Source organism: Myotis davidii, unplaced genomic scaffold, assembly GCF_000327345.1.
Source record: "Myotis davidii unplaced genomic scaffold, ASM32734v1 scaffold135, whole genome shotgun sequence".
Lineage (NCBI taxonomy): Eukaryota > Metazoa > Chordata > Mammalia > Chiroptera > Vespertilionidae > Myotis > Myotis davidii.
In genome coordinates this window covers 634543-648585 of record NW_006289813.1, presented here as the reverse complement: position 1 = coordinate 648585, position 14043 = coordinate 634543, and the positions used below count along the sequence as shown (strand labels likewise).

The following is a 14043-nucleotide window of genomic DNA, read 5'->3' as shown; positions in this document are numbered from 1 at the left end:
ATAAAGATGGTGTGTTTTCTGCAATGTATGAGAAGTTTGCCTATGAACAGATCAGAGCTCAATAAAGACCCAAGTAGTGAAAAGAGCTGGGAGGTGACAATAGTTACGTAATGGTTAACATAAATTGAGCACTATCAGACACTTTTCTAAGGGTTTTTAGAGTGTGAAGTTACTTAAGCCTTGCTGCAACCCAATGATTAGGTCCTATTATGGAGGAGGAAACTAGGGACAGAAAGGTTAAATCATTTGCCCAAGTTATATATCTATTGATGGAATATTTGGCCTAGGAGTCAATGTGGGCAGTTTAGACCCACAGCAAGGACTCAATCTTTATATTATCTTTACTAAATTATAAACCTTGGTATTCTGCTGCCTTTGGCAACATAACTGAAAAACCAGGATTCTCAAGTCTTACAAACATCAAATGCCCCAGTTCAAAACCTTAGAATTATGCTTTCCTTATTCCCTCACCCAACACATCCAGTTTGTCAGCAAATCCTTCTAGCTAGAATTACTGGTACCATCTAATACAGCCATCTGCATTTCCACAGTAATTCCTTCCCTGGCCTTGCTTTTCCTTGCCACCTCCCCCACACCAAGTTTGGTCTCTCACAACCGCCAGAGTGGACCTTTGGAAACATGGTCGGATATCATTTGTCTGCTCAAAACTGATGTTTGTCTTGTCCCACCATATTTAAAACTGAAAAGCCTACCTCTCTCTTTTCCTTGCTCTTTTATCTCTATATCACTTATAACTATGTATCATAGCATCTTAAAAATCCTAACATATTTTACTTGGTTGTTAACTACTCCCATTTGAAGGCAAGAATCTTTGTCTTTTTCTGGCTCATTTCTCAGTCTACAACGGAGCCTAGCATATCCAATAAATATTCATTGAATAAATGAATTAATCTGTATAACTTGTTAATTTGTATGAAAACTCATGAGTAAATTGGGTATTGATCACAGCTAATACTTAATTGAGCATTTACTATGTCTAACCTTTCTGCATGTCTCTAATCCTCACAACCACCTGTGATGTAGTCTATAATTTCCACTTCACGGAGTAGAACACTGATGACCCTAAGTCTGTTCCACAGCACAAAATCCTTCAGTTAGTTGACTTGGATTTTGTTTCCCTGCGTGTGCTTCTTCATAAAAGCACTGGACTAATAAGAACGCCTCTAGAGGAGCCCTGAAGAAGTGGGCAGGCGTCTAAGTAACCTGAGACTGCGGGGCCAGGCGTCCATAGCAACCATAGCGACAGAACACCCACGACCTAGAACCAGAAAGGGAGATGAGGGAGAAGGCCGAGCCTGCCCCGCGCACACACACCTATTAAATTCCGGACTCAGAACCATACAGAACGCTGACCCGCCGCGGTAGTTAAGAAAATAATACAAGTTAAAACGATAACAAGGTGACACGCGTGGGCACCAGCCTGAAACACCCGGCTTCCGGCACCCACAGGCCAGCACGTGAGAGGGCGGGGAGCTGCGCAGAACAGCCCAGGAGCCCAGCTTCGCGCAGCTTCCTTGGGGCCGAACTTACTTAGCAGGGCCACGCCCACCCCGGAAGTGGGGCGGAGTTAACAACGCGCCGGAGCCTGGTGAGCGGAAGTGGCTGTTGGAGGCTTTAAAGTAGCTTTAAATTCCCTCTGTCGGGGGAGCTCGCCCTTTACGGCTGGCGCCGGGCTTCGCGTGACGGATGGCTGTGGACGTGAAGTCGCGAGCAAAGCGCTATGAGAAGCTGGACTTCCTCGGGGAGGGACAGGTGAGACCCTCGGCGTTCGGGGCATCCCGCGGGCAGAGCGCCGGGTCGCCCCACGTCTTCCCGGATGTTCGCGTGCCCTCCGAGGCTGGCCTGGCTGCCGGCCGCCGCTGCCCCCCTGCCCACCCGGAGCGGCCCTCTCCCTTCTCGGCCACAGACCGGAACGCGGCGTGGGCTGCCCCCCACGCTTCCAGCCGCCGGGAGCCCGCTCCTGAAACCCTTGATTCTTGGCTTCCCAAAACCTAAAGTAAAAAGGCAGACACAAACAAACAGCCTTCCCACGCGCTGGGGTTATTTTTGCTTTTCTCTCTAGTTTGCCACGGTTTACAAGGCCAGAGACAAGAACACCAACCAAATTGTCGCCATCAAGAAGGTGAGTGCCGTTTGTTTTCCTTGGATCTCTGGGGAGACCGGGGTGTGTGTGAGTTGGGGGCTGGCCGTTTTACTAGTCTGGGCCTTGCTCCGCGGTTGAGGAGTTCCTAAGTCATTGTCAGAGGAAGCAGAATTTGTTCGTGTCTTGTGTTCCAAGAGAGAACTCGGGTTGAACTGGTTTCTAGTGATTTCTAGAGAGAAGAAGGGGGAGGGAGGGAGAGAACCATCAAAGAGAGACACCGGGGTGGGCTGCCTCCTGCACGCCCCCTACCGGGGACGGCGCCCGCCACCCGCTCCTGTCCCACGGGTGACCGTCCGTGCCCCGGAGGAAGCCCCATCCAAGGGCCACACCGGCCAGGGCTGAACTAGGTTTTTGTGCCGTTGATGGACATTGACAGAAAAGGGAAGCTGGATGCTGGCTTTTTAAACTCACAAGTTGGCAAAGGGGATAATAACTGCCAATCTGCTAGGTCCTCGGAGCGAGCCACTTAATGTCATTATTTTCCTGGATCGCTATTTTCCGCCTCACCTTCCTCCACTCTGTGTATCGTATCTATTTTCTGTGGACAGATTTACCCTAAAAGGCTTTCACCGACATTAACAACATGGATGTGCATGTGTTTTTAAAACTGGTTTTAGTATCTCTTTTATTTGCATCCACTCAAGAAATTTAGGTTCTATTCAGCTAGCTTTCTATGTGCCAGGCGCTTTCACCAACGTTTTTCATTTAACCCTCAGAATAGCCTTGTGAAATACATAAAGTAAGCGTCTTTATTTCACACTTGACCTCCTTGAGGCTGAGAGCGATAAGGTGACTTGCCAAGATGGTGTGGGTAGTACTGGCTAAAGCGAGGCGTTAGGTCCAGGTGCCCTGCTGCGGGTGGATTCTCTTTCCCATGCCCCCGAAATCAGTAACCCTCTCAAGGAGAGGCTGTTTTTCTCGCTGCTCAAGACCTGCCGATGCGGTAAGTGCCCTCCACCTTACCTTTTCTGGCGTCTCTCATCTTGTTTTCCATTTATGTTCTATAATCGAGCACCAGCTACTCCTTTGTAAAACCCTCCACTGTCCTGATCCTTTCTAAAGTTATCTTTTCAATTCTCCTGTTTTTCTATACTCAAGCCACACTGCCTTTCTATTCCTTGAACACATGAAATTTATTCTAGCCCCAGGATTGTTGCATTTGCTCTGCCTTCTGGCTAATATATTTTTCTTCTGAAACTTGGCATGGCTGATTACTTATCACTTAGATCACACTCAAATGTTTCTTCACCTAGAGGCCTTTGCTGGTCACTGTAGCAAAACAGGCGTGCCTCCCTCCTCCCCTGGTCTTCTTTACCATATTTCTCTGTTATCTTCATAGCATTTATCAAAACCTGAAATGCTTTTATCTCTGAGTTTATTATCTATTTACTTTCATTCAAATCACCCTTAGACACTATGGCTGGTACATTTGTAGACACTCGTTAAAAATGCATTCACTTCTTTCAACAACAAAGATAAATTTGAAAATATGTGTTCACTTAACTGACTGATACAATATCTTCATCTATTGGCATATTGAGTTCTATAGTTGTCTGAAAGTCCAAGTGGGGTTTTTTGTTTGCTTGCTGTTGACATAAATTAGGGTAAAATCCATCCTGTTTCTCTGGGATAGACTTTTTCCCCTTCAAGGTGACTCAGTGAAACCAAGGGTCCTAATATGTATGCCAGCACTCTATTCAATTTCTTTACAGAATGCCCTATAAGCTTAGCCCTTTTCCTTACTAGTCATTCTGAAGCAGCCAGAAACAATGGTCATACCTTGATTAAGGGTTACAAGGTATGTGTTTCTGTTACTGTGAGCTGAAGATAATATCTTGACCTAAATTGTTTCAGCTCCTGAGATCTAAGGTGGAATAACCCCCTGGCTACCTTTCCGTGAAACTAGATAGAGGGATGCCAGAGCAGACCTCAGAGCTCTCCTCAAGACCTGAAGAAATTATGTATTAACCCTTACCTCCCCTCCAACCAATCAGCTCCCAACACCAGCCTTAACTCCTAACTCATGGTGTCCTATCATTTTGCCCTATATAATCTGTAACCTACATGCCATCAGGGAGTTTGGGCTTTTAAGTATTAGCTTCCCTTTCTCTTGGGTGGTGCCATTCATAATAAAATAGTCTTTCTCAACTGCAGTTCTTTTTAAAAAAAAAGTTTTTATTGATTTAAGGGAGAGAGTGAGAAACATCAGTGTGAGAGAGAAACTTCAATTGGCTGCCTCCCAGGCATGTGCCCTGATTGTAAATCAAACCAGTGATCTTTCAGGGCATGGGACAAAGCTCAACCAACTGAGCCACACCAGCCAGGGCTTGAGTGGCTTTGAATATGTACTTCAAAAACTTAAAGGACAAGGAATAGTAGGTACTTGATTCTTCATATTACTTTTGCCTTTCTGATTAATGATTACACACTTCCTTCTTGATTGCTAATACTAAATACATATGAGTTAAATGTTTTTGCTGTAGCTGAGTTTAAGTATGCATGTGTGTGTATTACTTACACACATTCATTAAGTCTATTTTTTTTTCATTAAGTCTAAATAACACTTTTAATGTGTTCTTTTTTTCCTCTACCAGATCAAACTTGGACATAGATCAGAAGCTAAAGATGGTAAGTTATTTCATTTAATTTGACAACAGAAAAGGTTTTTATTCCCACTGAGGAATGAGCAAAGTATTAATTAGAGTTAACAATGGTCTGGGTAGAGTCATTGCAGGGTCCCAGGAGAGTAAAGGTAGACTCAGGATAGAGACAGGATATTTGTGACTTCCACCATTTGAGTGTAGAGAAGCACATTCAAGTCACTTCAGAAAATGGAAGGCAGCCAGGTTATTAGTGGCTTATCTGGTGGTTGTCTTCATTACTGTTTCAGGTATTGTTACAAGCCATTGTTTCTTCATTTTTCTGAGCTTCTAATTACTTTGAAAATTCAGGGTATACCTTCATGGAAGGACACAAGGCTCACTATGGAACTCTTCATCCCCCTTCCAAAGCCTTGTTTTCTAGAATGCTAATTTTGAGGTCTAGCCTTTGCATTGGGAAAGATACTATCTTATCACTAGTTTGCTATTAGCATAAAAAATCTGCTAATATTCACAGGGCAAGAGAAGGGAGCTGTAATTTAGCGTCTATATACTACACCCTTAGGTGTGTTGATATTCCAGCACTGATATGCCACAGGTAAAATGAATATTTTTTTCACCATTTATCATGGTCTATGTAAGCTATTTGAAAAATAAAGCAATATCACCCGGCTGGTGTTGCTCAATGGATTGAGCATGGACCATGAACCAAAAGGTCCCAGGTTCGATTACTGGTCAGGGAACATGCCTGAGTTGCTGGCTCCATTCCCAGTAGGGGCTGTGCAGGACACAGCCATTCAGTGTGTCTCTCTCATGGATGTTTCTATTTCTCCCTCTTCCTCTCTATCTAAACATCAATAAAAACATATTTAAAAATAAATAAAGCAATATAAGCCTCGGCCAGTGTAGCTCAGTTAGTTGAGCATCATCTCGTGCACCAAAAGGTTGCTGGTTTGATTCCTGGTCTGGACACATGCCCAGGTTACGGGCTTGATCCCTGGTAGGGATTGTATAGGAGGCAGCTAGTCAGTGTTCTACCCTTAAATTGATGTGTCTCTTTTCTCTCTCTACTTTCCCCTCTCTAAAAATCATTTAAAATATTTAAAAAAATAAAAGCAATATAAAGTTTTGAGAATTATTTTTCACTTTTTATTTTGTGTTTTTATATAGGTATAAATAGAACAGCCTTAAGAGAAATAAAATTATTACAGGAGCTAAGTCATCCAAATATAATTGGTGTAAGTATGATCTAAATTGTTTCTGGTATGTTGACAAAATGAATTGTTCTAAGCAAGCTTTGCAGAGAAGCTTAAAAGTTTATCAGGCTAGTATTTCCTATCCTAATTGTTCCTCTAGGCCCCGTCTTTTAAAACTATGAAACAGATGAAATAAATTAAATTTCAGCATACAGGCTGATTTTGTCAGAATCATTTTGAAGCCTGGAGAGCTCTAGTATGTGTAAGACCCTGAGCACAACTCTGTGCCATACCTTAGAGCAGTGGTTCTCAACCTTGGCTGCACATTAGAATCACCTGGGATTCTTTTTTAAATCCTGATTTCTTTGCCTCATCCTCCAGAAATTCTGTTTGTTACTAATGTTGTGGCCCGACCCCATAACAAAGAAACAGAATTTCTGGAGGATGAGGCCCAGAAATCAGGATTTTAAAAAGATTCCCAGGTGATTCTAATGTGCAGCCAAGGTTGAGAACCACTGTGATAGATGCTACTGTAGTTTATAGGATTTTTTTTTTAGGTAGGAATTTTTCTGAATTTGGAGACTGAAGTGAGTTTTTTATCACTTCATTTCTTAATTATAACTCCCAAAATTTGGGGGGAGAGATTAAGTATTTAGTAACTTTTAAAAAAAATAATAAAGTTAAATATTTTTGTGCCTCAAAGTACAAATTCCTAGCAAACAAAAACAAAATAAGTATCAAATTTATTAAAATTACTTAAACTTTACAGGGAATTATCAACTGTCCAAATGCTTCTTTAAATTTTTAAAAATACTTAGTTGGTGCAATACTGTCAAATATTTTATAGAGAATCACATTTTTATGTTTTTGAAATTTTGCTTTGCAGCTCCTTGATGCGTTTGGACATAAATCTAATATTAGCCTTGTCTTTGATTTTATGGAAACTGATCTAGAGGTAAGGTGAAGATTCCTAGAGGAAATTCTTTTCTCTGTTTATCAAAGAACCTAAATGTTTATTCTACTTATGAAGACATTGATAATCAAAAGAATGCTTACCTTTGGAATCTGAATATACTCTCAAATCTAGGATCTTCTGATCCATTTAGCCATATTCCCAGTATTTAATACAGAGGTTTGGATTTCATTAGCATTGGTCTACCAAGTTACCCTTTCCCTTATTGACATTATTTTTAGAGAAATTAATGTTAGGCCTTTGAAAACTCAGAGCTTCTTTTTTATATTTTTGTAGAATATCAATCAAGTTTCTTTTTGAGAAAAATAAGATCGTATGCTTTTCATTAATATTAATTGAATCTCAAAAACTGACAATCCAAGGATATGGAACAACTGGAATTCTTGTGCTGGAGAGAATGCAAAATGGTATAGCTACTTTGAAAAATAGTTTTTTAGTTTCTTATACAGTAAAGTAGTACATTTAAGCAATACTACTGCTAGGTATTTACCCAAGAGAAACAAAGAAACCAACTGGTACACAGATATTTAGCTTTTCATAATTGCCCAAAGTGGAAACAACCCACATATCGTCCATTCAGTGAATATATAAACCAGTGGTCGGCAAACTGCGGCTTGCGAGCCACATGCAGTTCTTTGGCCCATTGAGTGTGGCCATGAAGTTTTAATCGCACTGTACGTGCACGCCTCATGCGGTATTTTGTGGAAGAGCCACACTCAAGGGGCCGCAGTTTGCTGACCACTGGTATAAACTATGGTATATCCATACAATGGAATACTATTTGGGAATAAAAAGAAATGAACTAATATATGCAACAGTTTAGACATCTCAAATACATTATATAAATGAAAGAATCCAGGTTCAAAAGGCTATATGTTATATTATTCCATTTATCTGATGTTCTGAGAAAGGGAAAACTAAAGGAACAGAAATCAGATCAGTGGTTGCTGGGGTTGGAAGTACAATGAAAGACTGAGTACAGAGGGGCCTGAGGGACTTTTGGGGGATTATAGAACTGTATCTTGATTGTGCTGTGGTTACACAACTGGGTGTGTTCATTAAAACTCATGAAACTATGCTCTAGAAAGGGTACATTTTACCTGAATTTGATTTTTTTTTAAAGGAAATGGGCATTTTTTAGCTTATGTAACTGATAAGTCTAGGAATAAACTAGTTTTAGGCACAGTTCACAAATAATGCCATCAGAAGTCAGTCTTGCACTTTAACTCTTTTCTTCTCTGTTGTCTTCATTCATGAGCATAATTTCTCAGTAAAGTGGCTCAGATACTTCCAGGCTTATCTTTATTGTTGAAAGTATTATAGATGTCCTCTTTGATTATTTTTTTCCCCCTCATTGACCCCCTCCACTCTGCACCCACCTCTCCCAGGCCTTCACACTATGGTCTGTATCTATGGGTTATGCATATTAATTCCCCAGTTAATCTCTCCCCACCCCCCACCCCCACCCTCCATTGCCTCTTTGTTCTTTTTAATTCTAGCACAAGTACTTGGTCTGGTTGATTGGCTTGACTTGAATCACATGTCCATCCCTGAACAATCTTTGGACAGCAGTGGTGATTAACTATGCTTGGGTCATGAGCCTACTTCTAGAGGCCACAGATGGTTGTCAGTGCATTTTTAACCATGTAGATTGAGGTGGGAACAGGTGGCTTCCCAAAAGAATTCTAAGTGCTATTACCAGAAGGGGCTATACATCCTGGGGTAAGGGGGGGGGGGGGGGAGAAGCAATAGGATACAAAGCACTGCTTTCTTTCCAAACCAAAGATACTTCCCCTAACGACGTGACTGGAAATTCTGACCATCCTTCCTAAGGAGAGTTAGGCAACCTTTCTTGAGATTCTCCTGTATAAATAAATTCATTTTATGTCTGTAAATGATTTTATATGATGGCATTTATTTGTGATAATAAAGTTACCTGTATATTGTATACCTGTTTTACAGGTTATAATAAAAGATAATAGTCTTGTCCTAACACCATCACACATCAAAGCCTACATGTTGATGACTCTTCAAGGGTTAGAATATTTACATCAACATTGGATTCTACATAGGGTAAGGTTTTTAACCAAGTGTAATAACTTCTTTATGTTAAGTTTTATTTAACTAGTTTGTTACATAAATGATCTGAACACATAAATTGTTAAAGAGGTAGCTGGCCTATTTTATCCTTCTCTCTTGGTGTGTTCCCTCCAGTTCCACCAGGTGGTGCTGTGAAGACTGTAAATTACTATGTGAAATTTAGAAATGGAAGAGTCCTTAATATTTTTTAAAATTAAGAATTAAAAAAAATTTAAATTGTGGAGTGACCTGACTATGGTTATATATTATTTTTCAAGATCAGTAGCTGATAACTGACAGTGTTAGAATCTAGATCTTTTGGCCTTAAGTCCAGTGTTCAGTGTTCTTTGTGCTATACTATTGTTAGTGTGTATGTGCCCCGGGGGGGGGAGGGGGTGCACAGTGAGAATCTGGATTAATTATACAATGCTAAAATACTTTTAGGAAAATAATATTTCTAGTAGTCTAAAGTTCTATGAAGTAATGAAATAAAATTTCTGAAATGGTCAAGTCATTGTTCCAAAAGAACAAGACTGATAATTTAGGTACGGAAGTGTTCTTAGGCACCCTATTTAGGTGAATAGTTAAGAATATATAGTTTGTGCCCTAATCGGTTTGGCTCAGTGGATAGAGCGTAGGCCTGGGGACTGAAAGGTCCCAGGTTCGATTCTGGTCAAGGGCATGTACCTTAGTTGCGAGCACATCTCCAGTAGGAGGTGTGCAGGAGGCAGCTGATCAATGTTTCTCTCTCAGCGATGTTTCTCTCTCTCCCTCTCCCTTCTCCTCTCTGTAAAAAATCAATAAAATATATTTTAAAAAAAGAATATATAGTTTATGGTTGGTAACTCTCATATCTTAAAACTTGGAATCCCTAATAGGTTATTGCTAGTGTCTTTTTAATATAGATCTTGAGACTGTTTCTCACCCTTTCTAAATGTATAATGTTTTTATTTACTAAAATTCATATATATTACTGTTATTGAATTAATGGCAGCAACCATTTATTGAGTGCTTACTATTTGCCAGTCATTATGCTAGGCTCTTTACAGAAAATATTAAATATAATCCTCACATCAACCCTATAAAGTAGGCAAGTTGAAGTTCAGTGAAATTAGGTAACTTGATCCATGGTCTCACTAGGAAATATGACTAATCTTGTTTTGCTTTGATAGGATTTTACATCAGTGAAAAATATTGATTGTTGTTTAATTTGGTGTGTTAACCCTGTTTTTGCTAAGTTTAAAGTTGAGCCAACTAAATGCCTTGCTATGGTAGTCTCCCCCATCCTGCTTAAATGTTTGTTTAAAACTTCCATAATATAGGATCTGAAACCAAACAACTTGTTGCTAGATGAAAATGGAGTTCTAAAGCTGGCAGATTTTGGCCTGGCCAAATCATTTGGGAGCCCCAATAGAGCTTATACACATCAGGTTGTAACCAGGTAAGAGTCTCTTAAATAATTGAAATTTATATTGTGCAGGATATTAACCACAAGTGAGCATCATTTGGCTTCTCTTGGCATCATCTTTGGTGTTTTGTTGAAAATACAGCTGTTTTTATGTTATGTATATCTTACCACAGTGAAAAAAATACAGCCCTTCATTCAAATAAGAGTTGAATTAAGTCAGTCCTCAAACATTTATCTAGTAATTTTTCAATATATATAATTTTTTTTTAATTTATTGATTTTTAGAGGGGGGAGAGAAACATTGATTTGTTGTTCCACTTAGTTATCCATTCATTGGTTGCTTCATGTATGTGCCCTGACCAGAACTTGCAACCTTGGTGTATGGGGACAACACTCTAACCAACTGAGCTACCTGACTAGGGCTAGTAACGTTTTTCTTTTGTTTTGCTTTGTTAATCCTCACCGGAGGATAATTTTTTACTTTGCTTTTCAGAGAGTGGAAAGGGGTGGGGGAGTAGAGAGAGAAACAAACATCAATGTGAGAAACATATATAGACTGGTTGCCTCCTGCATGCACTCCGCTGGGGGTTAGGTGGGTGAGCAAACCCACAACCCAGGTACAGGCTCTTGATGGAATCAAACCCAACACTCCAACCTCTGAGATACACCTGCCAGGACAGGCTAGTAACTTTTGAAACTAATTAATACTTCTTTTACATTTCAGTTAGGTAGTTTTGGAACTTTAGTGGCTATTTTACATAATCACCTGATTTGGAGGGGGGGCATATGTTTACTTTATTGGTTAGTCCTGATTCCATATTTTATATCATTCAGTGTGAGTGAAAAGTCTAAACAAAACAGTGCATTGATATTTGGATTTTTCATGTTATTGTATTTTATGTTTTTACTTTTTGTGAATAAAAATTAAAAATCACATTAAGTAGATGAAGACAGTAGATTTTATAATTCTTATCAGGGTGGCATTTGTTAATTTCCAAGACTTTTTAAAAAAATATATTTTTATTGATTTCAGAGGGAGAGGGAGTGAGAGAGAAAAGCATCAATGATGAGAGAGAAGCATCATTGATCTGCTGCCTCTTACATGCCCCCTATTGGGGATCTAACCGTACCCAGGGGATATGCCCTAACCGGGAATTGAACCATGACCTCTTACTTCATAGGTGGATGCTCAATCACTGAACCACCCTGGCCATGCCCAAGATTGATTTTTTTAAGGATCTGAGAAGATCTTCATTTTCTTTATCTGTTCCTTTAAATTACTTTGTCACCTTCCAAATCTCATTGTCAATCGCCTAAACCCTAAGTAAGATGTAAAGAGATATAAATAGTTATTCATGTAATTGCTGTAAAGATTAAGACCATCATTCAGAAACTTAGGCAAATAGGGACCCACCTACAAGAGCACTGTACACAGTAGTGTTTTTCATTTACTAATTTATCATATTTTCTCTTCATGCAAATAAAATGCTACTAATGGGTGAGGTAAAATGAGGACTGAGAATTGACAGTTCAATGATGTGGATATCATTGTTAACCTTGACAAGAGCCATTTTAGTGGAGTGATAGGATGAAAGCCTGATTGAAATGAATTTGAGAGAGTAAGAGAAGAGGAATTGCAGACAATAAGAGCAGACAACTCTTCAGACTACCAGAGAATGAAGGAGTAGCTGTTAGGGGAAATAGGGTCTAAAGAAGTTTTTGTTATTGATTTCAGGGAGAGTGAAAGAGAGAAACATTAGTGATGGGAGAGAATCATTGATCGGCTGCCTCCTGCACACCCCACACTGGAACCGGAAACTCAGGCATGTACCCTGACCAGGAATCGAACCGTGATTCATGGGTCGACGCTCAACCACTGATCCACACTGGCCAGGCTGTTTCTTTGGTTTTTAGTTTATCTTTTAAAGCCAAAGAAACAATGGTATATTTGTACATTGATGGTAATAGTTTAGTAAAGAACAAAAAGTTGATGTAGGAGAAATAAGAGAGTTACAGGTGCAGTACCCTTGAAAATAGGCAAGAAAGCATGGTATCTAGTGCCCAGGTTGCCAGATTGGCTTTGAAAACAGTCAAGGATAGCCCTGGCTAGTGTGGTTCTCTCTCATTCATACCTCCCCTTCCGCCTCCTCCTCTCCTCAAGGATAGTTACAGATGGGAAGGCAGATTGAGTAATACAAATGACTGTAGGTGAGTCCGTAGAAAAAAAGTGAATTTCATTAATAGGATAATGTTTTGCTGAGTTTTCTCTAAAATGACAATGTTTCTTTTTGTTTTTCAGGTGGTATCGGGCCCCTGAGTTACTATTTGGTGCTAGAATGTATGGTGTAGGTGTGGACATGTGGGCTGTTGGCTGTATATTAGCAGAGTTGCTTCTAAGGGTAAGTTTTGAGTTGCTGTACACACTTCAACATTGTTATAAGTATTTGTTTTTATTATTTGTGGAGGAATTATCTTCTTAGAGATAATTTCCAGAGAGTAGCACCATCCTTACAACAAAAAGCCCATAAACCAATTAAAACACCTAATACACCTTTTTATTAATGCTAATGTGTGATGAGAGCCCTTCCCATTTAGGATAATAAAGGTTTTATTATTGATCATTCCTATGTTCTGAAATAGAACTGTAATAAAACCCTCATTGGATTGTAACGTGGTAATGTCTCTGTAGTAACTAAATGTGTCAGGGTGAACTTTTGTAGTCCTGGGACTTTGGGGTTGTTTAAATGTACGCTTTAAAGGCTATGTAATACCAACCACTGCAGCTACAACTCTGTGTTACTAACTTAAACCTTGTGTGAGAGGGTCATTTTAGTTCTCTTCAAGCAAAGCAGACATGGTGATCCTATACCATTTCTCTGAGTGAGACCACTCTGAGGATGGAGCCCATAACCTGGGCATTTGCCCAGACCGGGAATCGAACCATGACCTCCTGGTTCATAGGTTGATGCTCAACCACTGAACCACACTGTTTCCTATTTTAAGCTGTCCCTTTGCTCATTAAAAATATCATCGATGGAAATGCTTTCCATACAGTTCTAGATCTGTGGTGAGATCTGTAGTTCAAACAGATAATAATTGAAAACAGAATAGTTACATAATGTTGTTATATTGTATACTAGAGGCCCCGTGCATGAAATTTGTGCATGGGTAGGGTCCCTAGGCCTGGCCAGTGATCAGGGCCGATCAGGGCCTCCAGGGCCTGCCTTCCCCAGCTGCCAGCTACCGGCTGGAGCCTTCCTTCATTCCGCGCCACCCCCTGGTGGTCAGCGCACATCATAGCAAGTGGTCAAACTCACAGTCAACCTCCCAAAGGGACACTTTGTATATTAGCCTTTTATATATCCTATCTAATAAAAGAGAAACATGGTAATGCACCATAGCTGCAACACGCTTCCCATTGGCTAATCAGTGAGATATGCAAATTAACTACCAACCAAGATGGCAGCCGGCAGCTGAAGTGAACAGGGAGGCTTGCTTGCTCCAGTGACAGAGGAAGCCAACTTCCCCGCCTGCCTGCCGCTTCCGGCCTCTCAGCTGCTCTCTAAGAAACAATGTTGCAAATGTAGAAGCTAAACAAAACCCAGAAACCTGCTTTCAGCCAG

At 40.2% G+C, this 14043-nt stretch overlaps 1 protein-coding gene across 6 annotated transcripts in view; it reads left to right on the top strand.

Moving 5' to 3' along the window:
* The first annotated feature begins 1563 nt into the window (after positions 1-1563).
* CDK7 (cyclin-dependent kinase 7) overlaps positions 1564-14043 on the top strand; it is a 20838-nt gene continuing 8358 nt past the window's right edge. The window contains exons 1-8 of one of the 6 annotated variants that reach the window (XM_006762395.2): positions 1564-1773; positions 2084-2143; positions 4759-4792; positions 5935-6002; positions 6847-6915; positions 8896-9006; positions 10335-10453; positions 12720-12819. In XM_006762395.2, the coding sequence (XP_006762458.1) occupies positions 1708-1773; positions 2084-2143; positions 4759-4792; positions 5935-6002; positions 6847-6915; positions 8896-9006; positions 10335-10453; positions 12720-12819 (627 nt within the window). In that variant the 5' untranslated portion in view covers positions 1564-1707. The remainder of the gene's footprint in view (positions 1774-2083; positions 2144-4758; positions 4793-5934; positions 6003-6846; positions 6916-8895; positions 9007-10334; positions 10454-12719; positions 12820-14043) is intronic. The other 5 variants (XM_015563047.1, XM_015563044.1, XM_015563046.1 and 2 more) reach the window with 5 other exon arrangements.